The sequence below is a fragment of the Heterodontus francisci genome, chromosome 19, assembly GCF_036365525.1.
Source record: "Heterodontus francisci isolate sHetFra1 chromosome 19, sHetFra1.hap1, whole genome shotgun sequence".
NCBI classification, from domain to species: Eukaryota; Metazoa; Chordata; class Chondrichthyes; order Heterodontiformes; family Heterodontidae; genus Heterodontus; species Heterodontus francisci.
Window position 1 is genome coordinate 90911391 of NC_090389.1, and position 23908 is coordinate 90935298.

General features: G+C 45.4%; 1 protein-coding gene across 5 annotated transcripts in view; it reads left to right on the forward strand.

Moving 5' to 3' along the window:
* Nucleotides 1–23908, forward strand: part of usp19 (ubiquitin specific peptidase 19) — a 205714-nt gene that overhangs the window by 121708 nt on the left and 60098 nt on the right. For 4 of the 5 annotated variants that reach the window (XR_010977002.1, XM_068052211.1, XM_068052208.1 and 1 more), the window contains exons 7-15: nucleotides 2539–2695; nucleotides 3926–3997; nucleotides 7040–7155; nucleotides 11640–11854; nucleotides 13574–13769; nucleotides 15093–15226; nucleotides 17116–17274; nucleotides 19704–19814; nucleotides 22109–22219. Coding sequence is in view for 4 of the 5 variants with exons in the window: in XM_068052211.1 (XP_067908312.1) it covers nucleotides 2539–2695; nucleotides 3926–3997; nucleotides 7040–7155; nucleotides 11640–11854; nucleotides 13574–13769; nucleotides 15093–15226; nucleotides 17116–17274; nucleotides 19704–19814; nucleotides 22109–22219 (1271 nt within the window). In the remaining variant the exon portion in view is untranslated. The remainder of the gene's footprint in view (nucleotides 1–2538; nucleotides 2696–3925; nucleotides 3998–7039; nucleotides 7156–11639; nucleotides 11855–13573; nucleotides 13770–15092; nucleotides 15227–17115; nucleotides 17275–19703; nucleotides 19815–22108; nucleotides 22220–23908) is intronic. The other variant, XM_068052209.1, reaches the window with a different exon arrangement.

Genomic DNA, 23908 nt, shown 5'->3' on the forward strand with positions numbered 1-23908 from the left:
CTCGGACTCCTCCTGAAGTCCCCAGCATCACAGATGCCAGACTTCAGCCAATTCGATTCACTCCACGTGATATCAAGAAACTACTGAAGGCACTGAATACTGCAAAAGCTATGGGCCCTGACAATATTCTGGCAATAGTACTGAAGACCTGTGCTCCAGAACTTGCTGCGCCCCTCGCCAAGCTGTTCCAATACAGCAACAACACTATCATCTACCCTGCAATGTGGAAAATTGCCCAGGTATGTCCTGTACACAAAAAGCAGGACAAGTCCAACCCGGCCAATTACCGCCCCATCAGCCTACTCTCAATCATCAGTAAAGTGATGGAAGGTGTCATCAACAGTGCCATCAAGCGGCACTTGCTTCGCAATAACCTGCTCAGTGACACTCAGTTTGGGTTCCGCCAGGGCCACGCAGCTCCTGACCTCATTACAGCCTTGGTTCAAATATGGACAAAAGAGCTGAACTCAAGAAGTGAGGTGAGAGTGACTGCCCTTGACATCAAGGTGGCATTTGACCGAGTATGGCATCAAGGAGCCCTAGCAAAACTGAAGTCAATGGAAATCGGGGGGGGGAAACCCTCTGCTGGCTGGAGTCATACCTAGCGCAAAGGAAGATGGTTGTGGTTGTTGGAGGTCAATCATCTGAGCTCCAAGGCATCACTGCAGGAGTTCCTCAGGGTAGTGTCCTGGGCTCAACCATCTTCAGCTGCTTCATCAATGACCTTCCTTCAATCATAAGGTCAGAAGTGGGGATGTTTGCTGATTGCACAATGTTCAGCACCATTCGTGACTCCTCAGATACTGAAGCAGTCTGTGTAGAAATGCAGCAAGACCTGGACAATATCCAGGCTTGGGCTGATAAGTGGCAAGTCACATTCGCATCACACAAGTGCCAGGCAATGACCCTCTCCAACAAGAGAGAATCTAACCATCTCCCCTTGACATTCACCGGCATTACCATCACTGAATCCCCCACTATCAACATCCTAGGGGCTACCATTGACCAGAAACTGAACTGGAGTAGCCATATAAATACCGTGGCTACAAGAACAGGTCAAAGGCTAGGAATCCTGAGGCGAGTAACTCACCTCCTGACTCCCCAAAGCCTGTCCACCAACTACAAGGCACAAGTCAGGAGTGTGATGGAATACTCTCCACGTGCCTGGATGGGTGCAGCTCCAACAACACTCAAGATGCTCGACACCATCCAGGACAAAGCAGCCCGCTTGATTGGCACCCCATCTACGAACATTCACTCCCTCCACCACCTATGCACAGTGGCAGCAGTGTGTACCATCTACAAGATGCACTGCAGCAATGCACCAAGGCTGCTTAGACAGCACCTTCCAAACCCACACCTCTTCCAACTAGAAGGACAAGGGCAGCAAATACATGGGAACACCACCACCTGCAAGTTCCCCTCCAAGTCACACACCATCCTGACTTGGAACTTTAGCGCTGTTTCTTCACTGTCGCTGGGTCAAAATCCTGGAACTCCCTTCCTGACAGCACTGTGGGTATCCCTACCCCAAATGGACTACAGTGGTTCAAGAAGGCAGCTCACCACCACATACTCCAGGGCAACTAGGGATGGGCAATAAATGCTGGCCTGGCCAGTGACTCCTACATCCCATAAATGAATTTTTTAAAAAAAAGCAGGTCCCAAGGGTCAAGATCCTGATTTATGAAGAAAGACTGATGGGACTTGGACTTCCCAGCTTTGAAAGGAGATGTGTGTGCAGTGATCTAATAAAGGCTTAAAAGATTGTTCATGAAATGGAAAGTGGTAAATCTAGGTAGACAGGGTAGATGCAGATAAGATGTTTTCCCTGGTTGGGGAGTCTGGAACCAGGGGACAAAATTTCAAAATAATTGGGAAGCCACTTAGGACAGAGATGAGGAGAAATTTTTTTTACTCAGAGGGTTGTGAATCTTTGGAATTCTCTACCCCACAGGGCTGTGGAAGCTCAGTCATTGAGAATGTTTAAAGCAGAGACTGACAGATTTCTAAATACAAATGACATAAGGGGATATGGGGATAGTGTGGGGAAAAAGGCATTGAAGTGGATGATCAGCCACTATCATATTGAATGGCAGAGCAGGCTCGATGGGCTGAATGGCCTACTTCTGCTCCTATGTTCCTAATACTTCAAGTTGTGAGTAGGACAAAAGGTCATAGGGTCAAACTAGTGAAATAAAAGGTAAATCGAAGACTAATGTCAGGAAGTTCTTAACCACATGTTGATCATCACTTGAGCTAGATTCCCTAATAAAGCCATGAAGGTGTAAAACACTTGAATCATTTAAGGCACAGGTGGATACTATGCTGGGGAGTAGACACTAGGCTCTTTTGGATGGTCCCCAAATGGTATTCCTCATCTGTAACTCAGGTTGTGATTCTGGGCTTTGAGTAAATCAACAATTGTGAAAAGTGTTCTCAACAGACTGCTGTCATGGGCAGTAGTATTGTACTGAAGCTATGTATATTGCCTGAAATTATATTAACACTAATTGTTTTTTCTTTAATGTCTTACAGTCCCAGATAGTTATGTGAATCTGAGCTTCGTGAAGTATGACTCCTATGAGAAAGGCACAGATGCCATGGTGGTGCATGTGTACGTGAAGGAGATTTGCAAATCTGTGTCTAAGGTGCTTTTCCGAGAACAGGACTTCACTCTAATTTTTCAAACCAGGTGAGAGCCCAGGTCAGTGGTCAGAGGATTTCACCAGAGGGAGAAGCATCTACTGTCCATCAGCACAGGGAACATGCAAACTCACACTGCAGACTTTGAAATCTGATCATCAGGAACTGTAGTGTGTCCACTTTGGCTCAGTGGGTAGCATTGTCACCTATGAACTGGAAGCTTGTGGGTTCAAGCTATACTCCAGAGACTTGAACACACAATCCAGGCTGACACTCCAATGCAGTGCTGAGGCGGTTCAGTCTTTCAAATGAAACATTAAACTGAGGCCATCTGTTCTCAGGTGGTATGAAGAGCAGTATGGAGAGATGTGATCCAAGGCCCCAAGAGTTGGATCACTCGATCTCAGCCAGCTGTGTGGAGACACACAGCTTGATTATTCTAGATTAGGTGAAGATGCAACTGGGATGGGTCTCCAATCGAGGAATGAGACAATGGGGTGGGATCAAAGCTCTAGCCATAGATGGATCTTCAGCTTCCTCCTTCTCTCACACCCTCTCCCCACCCCCCCACCAACCCCTTGTTGGAGGGAATTCCTGGGCTAGCTCAAGAATTCTGCCCTTAAGAGCCCTTGGTGAGACTCGCCAGCTGAGAGCTGATGTGACTCTTGTTAAGGCCACACAGCTGGTCAGCAGTAAGGTAATGAATCGAGGACAGTATAGATGGCCTTGCAGTACCAGAATTCTAGATCCTATTTTTTTTTTCTCGGCAGTAGGGAAGAGCCTCTGGATTCGCTCAGTGTAGCGGTTTTGTGCTGCTAGTGGTTCGGGTAGTGTAACGCTGATGCATCTGTCCCAAATGTGCAAACGACCCCCTCCTTGGTGTTCGGCAGTCCGTGGTGGCAATGGACTGGGAGTTCCAGCTGAGCAGGAAGTCGAGAATGAGCCTCATTGACTCTCACTAGCTATGCATTTCAATTCAGTATTTCAAGGTGTAATTACTTTTGTAGGCCACAAGGAAAATATCTAGAAGTTACTTTCCAATGTCACTTTGTCATTGTGCTATCTGGCTTTGGGATTGGGATTGAATTTAAACTGATATTCCCTTGTACTGTCTAGCATCCTGCTGCTTATACTTTAGAGTGAGACTGTACATCGACACTTTTTTCAGCAGTTTGTACCTTTCTACCAAATCTGATAATTGGTGCACTATAAGTTAAGATGCAGTTGGTTAATAAGCAGATTGTATCCTCTACGTTACTGTTCTGGTTTTGTTTTAAAGCCACGAGCCGTTTCTGCGCATCCACCCTGACTGCGGACCAAACACCATCTTCAAATGGCAGGTTAAAGTTCGGTAAGAGCTGCAATAATGTCGGTGTTTACCATGTGTTACTCGCCGGTTAGGAATGGCTCCACGTTTAAGAGCTATAGATCATTTCACGAAGGGAAGGGAGTCGTAGCAGAATTCTTGTTGCTGACAGGCAGCATTGGTACAAGAGCTTTCATTAAATGAACATGCGATGCTTCTTGTCATACTCTGAGATTTCATTTTTGTGATCTGTTTGTGGTGTACTCAGCTCATTGCTACTGAATGTCTTCCCACTGTCCATAAATCAGCACTAACTATCAACTTGAGGATCGTGGAGATGTGTGGAACCAGGAGGTCCATGAATTCCAGTATGGCTGGCCCTTACTCAGACGACAAGCGTTATTTGTATGCAGGATTGAGCCACGGCTCCAAAAGATGACCTGTTCTATTTTTGTTAGTGATGTCCCTTATATCTCCTGACCTCATTATAGCCTTGGTCCATACAGGGACATGAGAGCTGAACTCGAGGGAAGGTGCGAATGATTGCCCTCGACATCTTGGCAGCATTTGACAGAGTTTGGGATCAAGGAGCCCTGGCAAAACTGGAGTAAATGGGAATCGGGGGGAAAACTCTCCGCTGGTTGGAGTCATACCTAGCACAAAGGAAGATGGTTGTGGTTGTTGGAGGCCAATCATCTGAGTCCCAGGTCATCACTGCAGGAGTTCCTTAGGGTAGTGTCCTAGGCCCAACCATCTTCAGCTGCTTCATCAATGACCTTCCCTCCATCATAAGGTCATAAGTAAGGATGTTGGCTAATGATTGCACAATGTTCAGTTTCATTCACGACTCCTCAGATCCATGTCCATATGCAGTAAGACCTGGACAACATCCAGGCTTGGGCTGATAAGTGGCAAGTGATATTTGCACCACACAAATGCCAGGCAATGACCATCTCCAATGAGAGAGAATCTAACCATCTCACCTTGACATTCAATGGTATTAACGTTATTGAATCTCCCACTATCAACATCCTGGGGGTCACCATTGACCAGAAACTGAACTGGAGTAGCCACATAAATACTGTGGCTACAAGAGCAGGTCAGAGGCTAGGAATCCTGCATCGAGTAACTCACCTCCTGACTCCCCAAAGCCTGTCCACCATCTACAAGGCACAAGTCAGGAGTGTGATGGAATACTCTCCACTTAACTGGATGGGTGCAGCCCCAACAACACACAAAAAGCTCAATACCATCCAGGACAAAGCAGCTCGCTTGATCGACACCCATCCACCACTTTAAACACTCCCTCATGTGCCTGTTGCCTCTGAGCTTGTGGACCTTCATTTTTTATTTCCCCATCCCAAGTACACGTGAACATAAAATCCTTGATTTTTCTTGTAAAACTTTCACTGTCCCTGCAATTCTCCTCGAGCCAATATGGGCAGCGCAGTGGTTAGCACCGCAGCCTCACAGCTCCAGTGACCTGGGTTCAATTCTGGGTACTGCCTGTGTGGAGTTTGCAAGTTCTCCCTGTGTTTGCGTGGGTTTCCTCCGGGTGCTCCGGTTTCCTCCCACATGCCAAAGACTTGCAGGTTGATAGGTAAATTGGCCATTAGCAATTGCCCCTAGTATAGGTAGGTGGTAGGGAAATATAGGGACAGGTGGGGATGAGGTAGGAATATGGAATTAGTGTAGGATTAGTATAAATGGGTGGTTGATGGTCGGCACAGACTCGGTGGGCCGAAGGGCCTGTTTCAGTGCTGTATCTCTAAACTAAACTAAACAATGTCTTGACACACATCCTGTTCTCTTCCAACCATGGTCCCCTGTCCCCACTCGCCACCAGTGACCATAGCCAACTCCTGTACTATCTCCAACTTCGCACGCAATGATCTCCAATCTCCTGTGAAGCTTCCTGTTGCCTGGAAGGTCTGCAAAGGAATTGTATTGCAGGAAAAGCATTTAAAACCATTTACATTCTCAATTTTTCACTTTCTGTTTGGAGTGTTGCCAGCTGAAGGTGTCTGATTAGAATTTTAAATCTGTTGGGGAAATTCTGTTGTATTCCACCTTTAAAATGGGACTTGTACTTTCTGATTCTGCTTACCAATGCATTATTTAAATTAAAAATAATACAGGAATGTACAGAGTCAGTGAAGACCATTGCGGCCCATATGGTCAAGCCCAGTGAACCATAAGATAGGTACAAAAGCAGTTTCCCACTTCTGCCACCGACATGCTACCCTGTCAAAGAGCCCGTTCCACTATTTCGCAAGATGGAACATACTAGGAAGGCCATTCAGCCCGCCTCACTTTGTACATTTAGTAAAATCTCCAGTTCCTGATGACAGCATCATTTTCCCGACTGATTTCCAGTGTTTTTGCCTCCAATATTTACCTGAAGGTCCATTCCATATTGATCACTCTTTATGTGCAAAACCACCTGATATCGCTTCTAAATTTGCTCTTTTCTAACTCCCACGACACTCAAGAAGCTCGACACCATCCAGGGCAAAGCAGCCCGCTTGATTGGCAGCTCATCCACCACCTTCAACATTCACCCCCTCACCACCGGCTCACAGTGGCAGCAGTATGTACCATCTACAAGATACACTGCAGCAACTCACCAGGGCTCCTTTGACAGCACCTTCCAAACACATGACCTCTACCACCTAGAAGGACCAGGGCAACAGATGCATGGGAGCACCACCACCTGTAAGTTCCCCTCCAAGCCACACACCATCCTGACTTGGAATTATATCGTCGTTCCTTCACTATCTTAGGATCAAAATCCTGGAACTCCTTCCCTAACAGCACTGTGGGTGTACCTACCCCACATGGACTGCAGTGGTTCAAGAAGGCAGCTCACCACCACCTTCTCAAGGGCAATTATGGATGGGTAATAAATGCTGGCTTAGCCAGTGACGCACATATCCCACGCATGAACAAAAAAAACTCAACTGTTGGAAAAAAAAAGTGTGAAATCAGCTGCTGAACAAGACTAAAGAGTGAAGGTGTGGATGTCTGTCTGAGAGATCCTCTGACAATCTGTTCTGTATTTATGTTCTGAATTTTTTTCTGACCCAGGAATCTGATTAACCCAGAGCAATGCCAGTACGCCTTTACAGCCTCGCGCATCGATATCAGTTTGAAGAAGAGACAGAATCAACGCTGGGGAGGACTCGAAGCCCTCGCAGCACAAGGTCTGCAGAATGACATCCAAATGGTTCAAAATGTTGAAATGCAAGCAAGATCAGTCAGTACCTGGCAAACGATGAGGCATCTTATGATGAAGGATGCACACTGGAATCAACATGCCCCACTGTTTCTCCAGTTGCTGACTGACCTGTGTATTTGCAGTGTATTTTCTGTTCGTAACCTCATACTATGATGTGGGCAAATCCAGCCCGCAGCATGAATGGTATGACTGATCTCGGCCAGTAATTGCTCCCTATGAATTATCACCTCAGAAGGATTTCTAACTTGCAATAATGCTACTAGGATTTCAGTGTTATGGTGGTTGTGTGAAGTTTTCATACTATATCTACTTGCAACTGGGAAAGCAGCCAGTAGTGCAATCCCAGTTCTGACCCTCAATCTCTATTCGGAAAGAGCATTTTGAGTTGTATAACACTGGGCTACAGTAATGGGTGCAGGTCTGTCACTGTATAACACTGGGCTACAGTAATGGGTGCAGGTCTGTCACTATTAACACGGCTACAGTAATGGGTGAGGGTCTGTCACTGTATAACACTGGGCTACAGTAATGGGTGCGGGTCTGTCACTGTATAACACTGGGCTACAGTAATGGGTGAGGGTCTGTCACTGTATAACACTGGGCTACAGTAATGGGTGAGGGTCTGTCACTGTATAACACTGGGCTACAGTAATGGGTGAGGGTCTGTCACTATAACACTGGGCTACAGTAATGTGTGCAGGTCTGTCACTATCACTGGAGTACAGTAATGGGTGCAGGTCTGTCACTATTAACACGGCTACAGTAATGGGTGAGGGTCTGTCACTGTATAACACTGGGCTACAGTAATGTGTGCAGGTCTGTCACTATCACTGGAGTACAGTAATGGGTGCAGGTCTGTCACTATTAACACGGCTACAGTAATGGGTGAGGGTCTGTCACTGTATAACACTGGGCTACAGTAATGGGTGAGGGTCTGTCACTGTATAACACTGGGCTACAGTAATGGGTGCGGGTCTGTCACTGTATAACACTGGGCTACAGTAATGGGTGAGGGTCTGTCACTGTATAACACTGGGCTACAGTAATGGGTGCAGGTCTGTCACTATAACACTGGGCTACAGTAATGGGTGAGGGTCTGTCACTGTATAACACTGGGCTACAGTAATGGGTGCGGGTCTGTCACTATAACACTGGGCTACAGTAATGGGTGCAGGTCTGTCACTGTATAACACTGGGCTACAGTAATGGGTGCAAGTCTGTCACTATATATCACTGGAGTACAGTAATGGGTGCAGGTCTGTCACTGTATAACACTGGGCTACAGTAATGGGTGCAGGTCTGTCACTATCACTGGAGTACAGTAATGGGTGCAGGTCTGTCACTGTATAACACTGGGCTACAGTAATGGGTGCAGGTCTGTCACTGTATAACACTGGGCTACAGTAATGGGTGCAGGTCTGTCACTATCACTGGAGTACAGTAATGGGTGCAGGTCTGTCACTGTATAACACTGGGCTACAGTAATGGGTGCAGGTCTGTCACTATCACTGGAGTACAGTAATGGGTGCAGGTCTGTCACTATCACTGGAGTACAGTAATGGGTGCGGGTCTGTCACTATTAACACGGCTACAGTAATGGGTGAGGGTCTGTCACTGTATAACACTGGGCTACAGTAATGGGTGAGGGTCTGTCACTGTATAACACTGGGCTACAGTAATGGGTGAGGGTCTGTCACTATAACACTGGGCTACAGTAATGGGGAGGAGTCTATCACTGTATAACACTGGGCTACAGTAATGGGTGAGGGTCTGTCACTGTATAACACTGGGCTACAGTAATGGGTGCAAGTCTGTCACTATATATCACTGGAGTACAGTAATGGGTGCAGGTCTGTCACTGTATAACACTGGGCTACAGTAATGGGTGCAGGTCTGTCACTATCACTGGAGTACAGTAATGGGTGAGGGTCTGTCACTATTAACACGGCTACAGTAATGGGTGAGGGTCTGTCACTATCACTGGAGTACAGTAATGGGTGCAGGTCTGTCACTATAACACTGGGCTACAGTAATGGGTGCAGGTCTGTCACTATCACTGGAGTACAGTAATGGGTGAGGGTCTGTCACTATTAACACGGCTACAGTAATGGGTGAGGGTCTGTCACTATCACTGGAGTACAGTAATGGGTGAGGGTCTGTCACTATATATCACTGGAGTACAGTAATGGGTGAGGGTCTGTCACTATATATCACTGGAGTACAGTAATGGGTGAGGGTCTGTCACTATATATCACTGGAGTACAGTAATGGGTGAGGGTCTGTCACTATATATCACTGGAGTACAGTAATGGGTGAGGGTCTGTCACTATATCACTGGAGTACAGTAATGGGTACGCGTCTGTCGCTGTATATCACTGGAGTACAGTAATGGGTGAGGGTCTGTCACTATATATCACTGGAGTACAGTAATGGGTGAGGGTCTGTCACTATATATCACTGGAGTACAGTAATGGGTGAGGGTCTGTCGCTGTATATCACTGGAGTACAGTAATGGGTGAGGGTCTGTCACTATATATCACTGGAGTACAGTAATGGGTGAGGGTCTGTCACTATAACACAGGGCTACAGTATTGGGGAGGAGTCTATCACTGTATAACGCTGGGCTACAGTAATGGGTACGGGCCTGTCACTGTATAACACGGGGCTACAGTAATGGGTCCAAGTTTATCACTATAATACGGGGCTACAGTAATGAGTGCGGGTCTGTCACTATAACATGGGGCTACAGTAATGGATGTGGGTCTGTCACTGTATAACACTGGCGTATAGTACTTGTTCGTGCAGGTCTGTCACAGTATAACACTGGAGTACAGTACTAGTGGGTAAAGGCCAGCTACCTGACGGGACCCAACGATATGTGTCTGGTTTGGGTCGGGTTGCACTTCCGGGTCTGGCATTTGGGCTCGGGTCAGGCTAGGTTGGACGCACTCTATCATAAGTAAGTGGCTCCAGTTTTAATTTAATTTTTGGACTAGAAAGGTTTTTTTGTTATTTTAAGCTTGTGCAGATCAGCACAGGTCAGGTCAGTCACTGTATAACACTGGAGTACAGTATTAGTGGGTACAGGTCTGTCACTGTATAACACTGGGCTAGAGTAATGGGTGCAGGTCTTTTTTTTTTTTTACATTCTTTCACGGGATGTGGGTATCAATGGCAAGGCTAGCATTTGTTGCCCATCCCTAATTGTCCTTGAAAACGGAGTGGCTTGCTGGGTCATTTCAGAGGGCAACTAAGAGTCAGCCACATTGCTGTGGGTCTGGAGTCACATGTAGGCCAGACCAGGTAAAGATGGCAGATTTCCTTCCCTAAAGGACATTAGTGAACCAAATGGGTTTTTACAACAATCGATGATCGTTTCATGCCACCATTATTGAGACTAGCGTTCAATTCCAGATTTTTATTAATTAATTGAATTTAAATTCCACCAGCTGTTGTGGGATTTGAACCTGTGTCCCCAGGGCATTAGCCTGGACCTCTGGATTACTAGTCCAGTGACATTACCACTGTGTCACCATCTCCCCTGTGGGCCGTCTCCTCTCTTCCCTGAGCTTATCTTCATAACGACTTCCCTGAAAACTGGATGTGTGCTGATTGTCCTCTGCAGGTCCCCAGGCCAATATAGTTGGTATTTCACCATTTCAGTATTTAAAATGCATGAGAATTAGGGTTTCAGTTTGAATATTCCCCCTCACATGTTGCCCAATATGTATAGTAGGGCAGATTACAGTTGTACTGGCTCTTGCAGGTTATTGGTGTTCAACATACATTGTTAGTAATGCATATCCTTAATTCAGCTTATCACAAATACTGTCTAAGCAGGCTTACCGGCATATTCTACAGCATTGCAGGGCTGTGCACGGTCCGTCAAACTGAAAAGGCTCTTTGCTTTGCTCCATTAAAATAATTGAGTGACTGGATGACACAGCAGGTCAGTCACTGGCCTTTCAGCTTCAGGATCTGGGATTGAAACCAGCTCGGACTGACTAAGCTCTATCCGAAATGAGATTGGAGATTTACAGTACTGGATTGTGTCTCATTACCCAGTGACTTTTTATTATGTTGAAGGCACTATATAAATACAAGCTGTTGTTGATTTGGCAGTTTCACTTGGACAAGCCACAGGATGGCTGGGAAATGGAAAATGCCAAATTGGGTGCAGGTGGGGCGGTGTGCTTCTGTGGTTGTGGTTTAGGCATGTAATTAGGGGAGTGGTTGAGGGAGCTTTACTCTGTATGTAACCCCGTGCTGTACCTGTCCTGGGAGTGTTTGATGGGGACAGTGTAGAGGGAGCTTTACTCTGTATCTAATCCGGGGGAGGAAGGTAGGAATTCAAACTTTTGTAGCTGTTTTTTCTTTAAAAGGATGCTTAAGCCTGTGCGTGTTTTCACTGGACCTTCTAAACACAAGCCTTGTGCTCCCCTGTTTAAGGTGCAGTGGGTGGCGCCAAAGTAGCTGTGCCTGCAGGCCCACCTTCACTGGATAAAGCTCAGCCTGGGAGCAGCCAGCACACACTTCCTCCCAAGGAGGAGCCGCGCTCAAATGAGAAAGAGAAAATGCGTACAGAGGAGGCCAACCTTGAGTCAGTGGCGATCCGGTCAACACCTGAGAATGTCCAGATTAAACAGGATACACTTGTAACATTGGTAAGTAATGTACTTGGGGAATAATTTATGTCCAAAGTTTGCTTTCCTAAAGGTGAGGTTAAGCTTTTCTTCGTTCATTTTTGGGATGTGGTTGTCGCTGGCAAGGCCGGCATTTTTTTTCTGCTATCCCTAGTTGCCCTGAGAAGTTGGTGGTGAGCCGTCTTCTTGAACTACTATCGTCCATATTTGATGCAACTGAGGAGTTTGCTAGGCCACTTCAGAGGGCAGTTAAGAATCAACCACGTTGGTGCAGGACTGGAGTCACATATGTAGGCCTCAACTGGGTAAGGACGGCAGGTTTCTTTCACAAAAGTGACATTGAGGCATTCAAAAGGATATGAGACTGTTATCTGAAAAGGAAGAAAGTGCAGAATTATGGAGAGGAGGCAGGGGAATGGCATTAGGTGAATTGCTCATTTGGAGAGCTGGTGTGGATCTGATGGGCCGAATGGCAACCTCCTGCACTGTAACAATTCTGTGATTAGTGAACCTGTTGGGTGTTGAACGTCAATCTGAGCAGTTGATACTTGGTTTGGAGCTTCCTGAGGTTTATCTTATCACCCAAAAGGAGTCAAAGAAACATTATTTTGGAGGATCCCTGACTTGTGTGTGGGTCTCTGCTTATTTTTTGTGCCTCCCTCTCGAGTTGAGAGGAGCAATGAATTCGTTCATGGGATTATTATTGGCTATGGATTGGGTCAAGAACGTACAGACCAAATAGGCTTTTTTCTCCTATGATAATTAAGCTTCGTTATTTCCCAGAGTCGTAATTCTACCTGGTTTAGCTTCCAGACTAATCTGCAGTCGCTGCCACCACTGTGATGAAAGGGGTACGACAGGTGGGGTTACAGCCATGAGACAAGGAGACTGATTATGGCAGATCTTTGTTCCGGTTTGAAAAGTTGACTGCTTCTTTTGTAAACTATGCTTTTTATAAAATGTTTTTGAACTAGACAGTGGGAGACTACTTCAAATAATATCGTATATTGCTGAGTACTCAGCCAGTTAACTATTACAAAATGTGCTTTTTACACCACAGAGTAAAGTCTCTGTTCTTAAAACTGTGCCTTTGTATCCAGGAGTTAATAGGTGTGAAGGAGGGAAACAGCTGTTAATCTTTGATTAAAATTATGATGTGAAGATGTTTCCACTTGTGGAAAAGTCTGAAACAAAGCCATAAATATAACCAAAGCAAAATACTGTAGATGCTAGAAATACTCAGGTCAGGCAGCCTCTATGGAGAGAGAAAGAGAGTTAATGTTTCATATTTCAGATTCAGAGTTAACGTTGCATCAGAACTGGGGGAAGTGAGAGATTTAACAGTTAATAAGCAAGTACCGAGCAAGGGATTAGCTGGGAGGAAAGAACAAAGGGGAAGGGTTGTGATAGCGTGGTGGGTAAGAGGGATTAAATGACTGAAGCCATAAATAAAAGCTGGTCACTAATTCTGCTCAGAGTGGTTAAAATGTGAATCTCACTACTACTTCGTGGCCTAGTTCAGGTCAGTAGAATGGCTGCATTTAAGGGAAAGCTGGATAAACACATGAGGGAGAAAGGAATGCAAGAATGTACTGATAAGTTTACATGAAATGGGGTGTGAGGAGGCACATGTGGAGCATAAACCCAGCATGGACTGGTTGGTCCAAATGGCCTGTTACTGTGCAGTATGATTATATGTGGCAGTACGTTTGAACTTTAACCTTGTTTTGTATGCTGAAGCCTAAGCCAACCTGTATGGTGACCCCGATGACTCACAGTGTCACCAACACTGAGAACACGGAAGAGGAGGAGGAGGAGGAGAAGAAGGTCTGTCTGCCAGGGTTCACAGGGTTGGTCAACTTGGGGAACACTTGCTTCATGAACAGCGTTATCCAGTCACTGTCCAACACACGAGAGCTCCGTGACTACTTCCATGGTGAGTGCAGTACGACAGGCTGAATTTTGCTTCAAAGAGTAATCTTGCTGGTCACACCATAGGTTTAGAGTGCTGAGTGCACGCTCGCGCCTGAGTCAGAACATCATGGGCTTTGAATACAAAAGTAAGGAAGTTATACTTCAGCTTTACAGGGCATTGATGAGACCACATTTGGAGGACTGTGTACAGTAATGGTCTCCTTATTTAAGGAAGGATGTAAATGCATTGGAGGCAGTACAGAGAAGGTTTACTAGACTAATACCTGGAATGGGTGGGCTGTCTTATGAGGAAAGATTGGACAGGCTAGGCTTGTATCCACTGGAGTTTAGAAGAGTAAGAGGCGACTTGATTGAAACATATAAGATCCTGAGGGGTCTTGACGGTGGATGTTTCCTCTTGTGGAAGAATCTAGAACTAGGGGTCACTGTTTAAAAATAAGGGGTTGCCCATTTAAGTCAGAGCTGAGGAGAAATGTTTTCTCTGAAGGTCGTAAGTCTTTGGAATTCTCTTCCTCAAAAGGTGGTGGAAGCGGAGTCTTTAAATATTTTTAAGGCAGAGGTAGATAGAATCTTGATGAGCAAGGGGGTGAAAGGTTATTGGGGGTAGGCGGGAATGTGGAGTTGAAGGCTCAATCAGTTCAAACTTGACCTTATTGAATGGTGGAGCAGGCTTGATGTGCCGAGTGGCCTATTTCTGCTGCTAATTCGTATGTCCGTGTGTAAGCCCCAAGACAGAGACTTTAACCCATAATCCACGTCAGCATTCCCAGTGTCAGTACTGATGGAGTGCTGCACTGTCGGAGGTGCCATCTTTCAGATGAGATGTAAAACCAATGTCCTGTCTGCCTTATCGGGTGGATGCAAAGGATCCTATGGCACTATTTCAAAGAAGAGCAAGGGACAGATTACCTGGTCATTATCACTTTGCTGTTTGTGGGATCTCGCTGTGCACACATTCACTGCCACATTTCCTACATTACAACAGTGACTACATTTCACAAGTACTTGATTGGCTGTAAAGTGCTTTGGGCCATCCCAAGATTGTGAAAGGAGCTAAATTAAAGCAAGTTCTTTCAGCTATCAAAAGAAACAATTAACTAGTCAATTATCTTGATGCCATTTGTGGGATGATGGGGCCTTAGAATAGCTGCTGCATTTATCTACATAATTCACTGCGCCTCAAAGTAATTCACTGCATTCAAATGTTTTATGAGGCTTTCATACAACGTACTTATAAATGAGGATTCATTTATTTGACTTTTTAATACGAGCTTTTGCCATCACTACAAGTTAATACAGTGAACGTCTTTCTAACTTTGATCAGATCGATCTTTTGAGTCTGAATTAAATTACAACAACCCTCTGGGGACTGGCGGCCGCCTGGCCATTGGTTTTGCGGTGCTGCTGCGGGCTTTGTGGAAAGGAACGCACCATGCCTACCAGCCATCGAAATTGAAGGTGAGTGAGCTCAGCGCTGTGGTCCATGCAAAATTCCCTGCTAGGCCTCCGAGTAAATTGACAAACTGGTCACAGCTGAAACCTTGTGGAGACATTAGACGCAGGAGGTGGCCATTCAGCCCCTCAAGCCTATTCTGTCAAGGGTTGAAGGAGAACTGTACTTTTCTGATAATGAAACAATTTAAATGGTCATGCTATGGGAAGTTCTAAGGGACATGGACTATGTAAGGGAAGAAATACGGTGGATGGTTCTTTTCCCAGAGATTCGCAGACGTGGAGCAAGTTTTACTGGCTTGTGTGGTGAGTACTAACTCATTGTATACCTTCAAGAGAGCTGACCGGGGTGGAGGTCACATCATTTTTTTTTATTTATTTAGAGATACAGCACTGAAGCAGGCCCTTCGGCCCACCGAGTCTGTGCCGACCATCAATCACCCATTTATACTAATCCTACATTTATCCCATATTCCTACCACATCCCCACCTGTCCCTATATTCCCCTACCACCTACCGATACTAGGGGCAATTTACAATGGCCAATTTACCTATCAACCTGCAAGTCTTTGGCTGTGAGCAGGTGTTTGTATCTCTGTTCACTACTCAGAAGCTGCCACTAGTAAGGCCACTTTACTGGGTCAGTTATGCTACACGGTGTAGAACCAGAATGGCTTGACTTTATCAGGAATATAGGAACAGGAAGAGGCCATTCAGCCCCTTGAGCCTGTTCGCCATTCAGTTAGATCATGGCTGTCCTCTGTCTTTACTCCATCTACCCACCATGGTTCCATAACCCTTGCCTAACAAAATATATTAGTTTTGGTTTTAATATGTTCAATTCTGGCTTAGTCAATAGAATTTTCAGTTACTGTCTCTCCTACTTCTTTGTACACATTTCTATGAATTCCATCAGATGTTTATTAATGTGAGTTTAAACTTATCCCATTTCAAAGATTCTGGGCTGGTGATTGGCATGAGCCAGGTGTAGGTGGGAATGCGGGGGACTTGGCTGAAAGAACAGTTAAATAAGTCAATTCTTTAGGGGAGCTTTTGAAGGAGGGGAGCGAGGTAGCTAGATGGACAGGGTGTGGGATGGAATTAGAGTATATGGGACATACAGCAGAATTCAGCATCACTGACACTACAGTGGGGATAGAGAGAATGCGCAGTAGTCCAGGTTCATGCCCTACAAATGGAGAAGGTTGTAGGGAGGGAGGATGGGTGTCAAGGTCTTGGAGCAGTTTCAACGTGACGAGGTTTTTAAAATCAACTGGGAGCCGGTAGAGGTCAGTGAGGGTGGGTGTGAGAGGCTGGGGATGGGAAACAGGCCCAGGAATTGGTGGGAGTTGGTCAAAATGGTGGAGCTAAGCGAGCTGTGAAGCAGAGATGGGTGGGCCAGTTCCATTTTTCACTCCTTGGGAAACCTGTACCTGCAGAAACTGTACTACTCAAAAAGGCACAGCATCTAGGCCAAGGAATTTTATAAATAAAAACTGAAAATACTAGAACACTCAGTGCACCAGTCAGTATCTGCATGAAGAAATGGTGTGCTATGTTAGTTCTATTGTGTACCCTTCAGTACCTGTGGAGAAAGAAACTGAGTTAACGGTTCAAGTTGATGACCTTTCATTGGAAACAAGCACCCTTGGGCACTGTGCCCCAATGGAGGAAGCTCCGCTTGGGTGCCGTACCCTGCCAGAGAAGGGCAGCCTTGGGCACTGTCCTCACCTTCAGAAAAGAAGAAAATTATTGGCTAAAAGGAGCATAAATTGGTTGGATATTTTCCCCAAGTGAGGTTCTAAACCTGTCACTAGTGTGACCCAAATGCATAAATTTTTATTGTTTATGGCTCCAGTGAACATGCCTGCTAAATGACATCTCTTTCCTCCTAGGCTATTGTGGCAAGTAAAGCTAGCCAGTTCACTGGTTATGCACAGCACGATGCCCAGGAGTTTATGGCCTTTCTGTTGGATGGCCTCCATGAGGACCTCAATAGAATACAGAATAAACCATACACAGAGACGGTGGATTCTGACGGGCGCCCAGATGAGGTACGTCACGCTGATGAGTAACACTTCGACCTGTAACTCCAGCTGTTGCCTTGTTGCTGCACAGGGATCCCAATATTAAATGCTCAGAGGTTTGGCTTCTGCATAAGAGCCACCTGACTGGGCATTGCAGATTTTTGTTAACCCTGATCTACATTTAGTTAAACATCGGTCAAGTCTCAAAAGAACTTGTAAGTTTTGGGCACTGAGTTGTGTAAATGGCATTAATGACACCGAGCATATTGTGTAAATTCGCCACGACATTGCCAGAAATGGGAAACTCTCGTTAAAGCAGAGAAGATTAAAAGGAGATTTAGCCTTAACTCCCCTCTGGTTCTTTTGCCTATTACCTTAAATCTCTGTCCTCAGGTTGATGACCACCTTAACACTAGAAATAATTTCTCCGTACCTACTCAATTTCAAACATCTATGTTAAATCTTCCCATGACCTTCCCTGTTCTGAGAACAATCCCAGCTTCTCTCGTCTTTGCATTTAGCTGAAGTCCCTCATCACTGATACCATTCTATTAAATCTCCTCTGCACCCTCTCCTAGGCCCTGACATCCTCCTAAAGTGCAACGTGCAGAATTGAACACAATACTCCCGCTGAGGCCTAGCCAGTGATGTATAAAGTTTGAGTATAACACCCTGCTTTGTACTCACTATGTTTCTATTTATAAAGCCAAGGATCCCACATGCTTTTTTTTAAACAATGTTATCACCTTGTTCTGCTACCACTTGCCTACTTACTGCTTGGCCTGTAACCAGTAATGCATTAAACCTACTGTTGCTGGAAAACCCAGGTAGATGCTCCATGTGTTCATGACCCATATTTGTGCAGCTTGTAGATCTCTCTTTTCTACCACTGTTTTTCTGTACATTCAGATATAGTTTTAAATACCCTCAATTTTGCAGGTGGATGGCAGTGTAGGGTTTGTGCTTGGTCTCCAGGTTCCTGCTGCAATCCTGATAACTCAGTACCATGAAGTCTTGATATACTGGAACAGTGAAAAATCCTGTTAAATCAAGCTGGGGATTGAGAGACTAGCTGGAGAATCCCAGAGAGTGAAACCAGGTGAAGAACAGAATCATTGAATGTTATAGTGGAGAAAGAAACCATTCAGCCCATCGTGCCTGTGCTGGCTCTTTGAAAGAGCCGTGCAATTAGTCCCGCTCACTTGCTCTTTCCCCACAGCCCTATAACTTTATCCTTTTCAGGTATTCCTTTTTGAATGTTACTATTGAATCTGCTTCCACCACCCTTCCAAGCAGTGCATTCCAGATCTTGTTTGCTGTGTTAAAAAAAAAGACTCATCTCTCTGGTTCTTTTCCCAATTATCTTGAATCTTTTTCCTCTGTTTACTGACCCTTCTCCCAATGGAAACCGTTTCTCCCTATCTACTCTATCAAAACCCCATTTTGAACACCTCTACTAAACCTCCCTTTTACCTTCTCTGTGGTAAGGAGAACAATCCCTCTAGTCTCTCAACAGTTTAGAAGTATCAAGACTGTATATTTAATCTTTGAGAGGCAGCAGTTGTTGTCAACCCCACTCCTCGATTCCCTCGTCAGGCAGCCGCATGTACCTGCACTGCACCATTCTCCACTCCGTACCAAACAGGCCTCCCTCCCCACATTACCCATTAGTTATGGGCTGACACTTTCCTCTTTGGCTCTCCTTCAAGTATGAGGCTGGCAGTTAGAGGGGTCACTGCTATTCCTGTCTGCTTCTGGCTTTACCTGTTTTGGACTTGCAGGTCGCAGCAGCACCAGAAACATCAGATCTCTGCACTGCTGAAATAGGTCTGCAACCACAAAATGGCTTCGATATGTACAAGTGAAATTCAAAGCGATTTTATTTTTATAAACTGAGGCCAAGTCCTAGCAAAGATTTTCCATATTTAAGTTTGCTGCTCCATCAAGACTTGCTGTATTTCCCAGCATGCTGTAACTCCACTTTCAATAATACCAAATTATTCATTCCACTATTCCCTTCACGCTGCATTTCATGATTGGGGCAATTTGTGGTCCAGTGTATGATGTTGCTTTTAAGTTCTAATTCCTCTGAATTGTCCTGTTCCATCTGACCTTAAAACAGCATCACTGAGGAAAGCACCAGTGACACACATGACTCCCAAGCCGGCAGAGTTGTCTGATCTGAGTCTGAGAATCTGTGCTCCCAGACCCACCCTCTTAACACACTGCAGGTTGTCCTGTAATGCATTTCATGTGAACAGACTTTCTCAGAGCAGTTCCGTTTATATTACTCATATACTCCTTCCACATTGCTGTACAAATAACTCTCAAACCAGGTTAAATGGTAATTTGATTTGACTGTTGGCTGGTGTGGTATAAATCAGAGAGATATTCTCCAATTTGTTTGTTCTGTCTGCAAAGTCTCCTGTTCCTTGACTTCTGTACGTGTTGCACAGGTGGTGGCAGAGGAGGCCTGGGAACGTCACAAGATGCGAAATGATTCCTTTATCGTGGATCTATTCCAGGGCCAGTACAAGTCCAAGCTGGTGTGTCCCAAATGTTTCAAGGTGAGAGACTGGCTGGGTAAGTGGGGGGTGGGGTTGGTGTGTGTGAGTGGTAGTGGTTGGCAGTGGGCCCAGCCTTCAGAAGACCGACTGCACTCTGAGGGTTCAGGACAATGGCCATCCTTAGGATGAGAAGTTAAACGGAGACTGTTTGCCCTCTCAGCTAGATGTCAAAGATCCCATGGCGCTGTTCAAAGAAAATTAAAGGAGTTGATAGGGTGCGTAGAGTGAAACTATTTCCTCTGATCTGGGAGTCCAGAACAAGGAATAACCTTAAAATTGAGCCAGGCTGCTTAGGGAACACTCTTCCCCCAAAAAGCTGTGGATGCTGGGGATCAATTGGAAAAGTCAGAACTGAAATTGAGAGAATTTTGTTTGGCAAGGGTATTAAGGGTTATGAAACGGAGGTGGGTAAATGGAGTTAAAATACAGCCATGATCCAGGTCAGTGGCTGAATAGCCTACTCCTGTTACTATGTTTCTGTGTACGTTTTCCCTGATGTCCTGAGCCAGTATTTATTCCTCAACCAACATCACTAAAAACGGATGATCTGGTTGTTATCTCATTGCTGTTTGTGGGACATTAATGTGCATACATTGGCTGCTGTGTTTCCTACATTACGACAGTGACTGCACTATGTTAAGTACCTCATTAACTGCAAAGCACTTTGGGCCATCCTGAGGTTGTGAAAAGTGTTTTAGAAATGCAAGCCTTTTTTTCAGATTTGAATGTAGTGTCAGATGGGAGTGGGCAGGGAGATACACCGCCTCCCAGCTTCAGGACTCTGCTCATTTGGTTTATGCATCAAATTAGGATTAACAAATTCCTGTATGTTGGAGACTAGGCATAGTCACTGTTGTGCGAATCTGTGCAATGTGACTGCTTTCAGGAGTCGCGATTCAGCACTAACAGTTAATGAGAATTTGAAATGCAGTCTGTACCATCTATTAAGTGCTATTGTGCAAGTTTCAGCGAGATTGGACTGGTGAATTTAGCAACTTATGTTTGAATAAAATGATTTAAAGTCTATGCTGTTGAGGTAGGAGGAAATTAATATCACCTGCCAAAATTTATGCTGTTGGATACAGCTTGACCTGATAAACTGGGAACATAGAGACTTGTTTATTCCTCACACAACACTAGGTGGCAGCATTCTGCAAAAATTGCCACGTTAAACCTGGGCAAAGATTTAAACTATATTTATATAGCGCCTTTAACATAATAAAACATCCCAAGACACTTAACAGGAGCATTATAAAACAGAATATGACAGAGTCACATAAGGAGATATTAGGCCAGATGATCAAAAACTTGGGCAGAGGTGGTTTTAAGCAGTGTCTTAAAGGAGAGGTTTCGAGAGGGAATTCCAGCGCTTTAGAGTCCAGGCAGCTGAGGCACAGCCACCAGTGGTGGAGCGATTAAAATCAGGGATGCTGAAGAGGTCAGAACTCCGAGGGTTGTGGGGCTGGAGGAGATTGCAGAGATAGGGAGGGGCGAGGCCATGGATTTTAAAATCGACGTTACAATGATATAACAAACAACTGATCTTTTGTTAATGATGTCTGCTGCTCTTCAATTAGTGGTGTTAGATCTTTTACAGCAATCTGGGAGTGCAGGCAGAGCCTCCGTTCAATATCAATGCTCCCTCAGAAGAGACTAGGAGTATCAGCCTTGATTATAGGGCATCAAGCATTAGCCTGAGCCTCTGGATTACTAGTTCAGTGACATTACCACAACACCACCGCCTCCCCGGATACAGTTGCCTGTCTTGCTGAGATGGGCCATGAGGTTACATGTGTGAGGGCTGAGAATTTTGCACCGGTGCAGCAATGGGAGCTCCTCAGCATTTGGGGTTGGGTGGAGGGCGCTTTGCTTTGCAGCTTGTACCTGACCAGGGAGCACTTGATGCTGACACTTGTGGACAACATTTATTAAACATTCATGACCAACACTGCCATCGCTTGGCTTGAGCACAGTTTTCCTGAAGCCTTGTTGCTTTGATGGGAGCGCAGTGATCATTATTGGGCTTCCCTACGTGAGGGAACTCGCAGTGTAATTGGATGCAGTTTCAGCCATGTGTCTAGAGGTGTAGGGCCTGCTGACTGAACATCAGAAAGGAGAAAACTGACTGCCTCTTTCAACTTCTGTTTTCCCTTCCTCTTTCCCTTTTTTCCTCCGTCACTCTCACTCCCCTCTCCTTTTATTTTGCCCTCTGTCTCGCCCTCTTTGTTGTTTTGCTGACTCTTGCTCAGACCCTTCGTATTGTTACTGTCTCACCTGAAAGTTTTGTTTTCTAGGTGTCGATCACATTCGATCCTTTCCTCTACCTTTCCGTCCCGCTGCCACAGAAACAGAAGTTACTGACTGTTTATTTCTTTGCTAAGGAGCCTCATAAGAAACCAATAAAGGTAAGAGCTGCCTGTTTCTAATAGCTTGCGCTGTTGTTGTGTGAGGGGCTGGTTAAATCCTAGCTGGAACAGTGTGTGTTCAGATCACTCAACCCGTTGTCTTTGAGAAGGGGCAATGAAAATGATTGTGTTAGAAATTTAAGTCACAAGGAAAAACAAAGTTGGCTTAATTTTCCTAGGAAAGAGGAAATTTTTGAAGTTGCTTAAGTTTTCAGGGTTAGACCATCGTGATTACCAACCCCCTGACCCTCCCCCTATTAAAATGTATTCCAAAATTATGGGTAGTATTGTAGAATGGTTACATCACAGAAGGAGGTCATTCATCCCATTGTGTCCTTCCTGGCTCTCTGCAAGAGCAACTCACCTAGTCTCACTCCCGTGCCTTTTCCCTGTAGCCCTGCAAATTTTCTCTTCAGATAATCATCCAATTCCCTTTGGAAAGCCATGACTGAATCTGCCTCCACCACACTCTCAGGCGGTGCATTCCAGATCCTAAACACTCGCTGTGTAAAGAAGTGTTTCCTCATGTTACATTTGGTTCTTTTGCCATTTACCTTAAATTGATCTCCTCTGGTTCTCGACCCTTACACCAACGGGGACAGTTTCTCCCTATCTATTCTGTCTAGACCTGTCATGATTTTGAACATCTCTATCAAATCTCCTCTCAACATTCTCTTCCCTACGGAAAACAGCCCCAGTCCTCCAATCTGTCCACGTAACTGAAGTCCCTCATCCCTGAAACCATTCTCATCAATCTTTCCTGCACCCCCTCTAATGCCTTCACAACCTTCCAAAGGTGTGGTGCCCGGTTGAGGCCAAACTAGTGTTTTTTAAAGGTTCACCATAACTCCTGGCTTTTGTACTCCATATACTTCACATTAGGTGGCAGGACCGTATCTCCAACACACAAGTCCTTGAGGTGGCCAACATCCCCAGCTTGTACACCCTACTGAGTCAGCGGCGCTTGAGATGTCTTGGCCATGTGAGCCGCATGGAAGATGGCAGGATCCCCAAAGACACATTGTACAGCGAGCTCGTCACTGGTATCAGACCCACCGGCCGTCCATGTCTCCGCTTTAAAGACGTCTGCAAACGCGACATGAAATCCTGTGACATTGATCACAAGTCGTGGGAGTCAGTTGCCAGCGTTTGCCAGAGCTGGCGGGCAGCCATAAAGGCAGGGCTGAAGTGTGGCGAGTCAAAGAGACTTAGCAGTTGGCAGGAAAAAAGACAGAGGTGCAAGGGGAGAGCCAACTGTCTAACAGCCCCGACAAACAAAATTTTCTGCAGCACCTGTGGAAGAGTCTGTCACTCCAGGCGCTGCTCCACACACCACTGACCACCTCCAGGCACTTACCCATTGTCTCTCGAGATAAGGAGGCCAAAGATATACTTCACATTTATCCAAACTGAAATTCATTTGCTAATTATATGCCCATTCTGCAGGTTTATTGTCATCTTGTAGTGTGTTGCATGCCTCCTCAGTGTTGATTATCCCTCCTAATCTGGTGTCATCTGCAAATTTAAAAATTGTGTTTTTGATTCCAAAGTTAATAATTCTTAATTAGGTTCCAGCACTGATTCTTGTAGGACCCCACTTCTCACCTTTTGCCATTCTGAATAGCTACTTTTTACCATTACTGTTTTTTGCCTTTTTGCCAACAAACTACCCATTCCTCGACTTGCCCC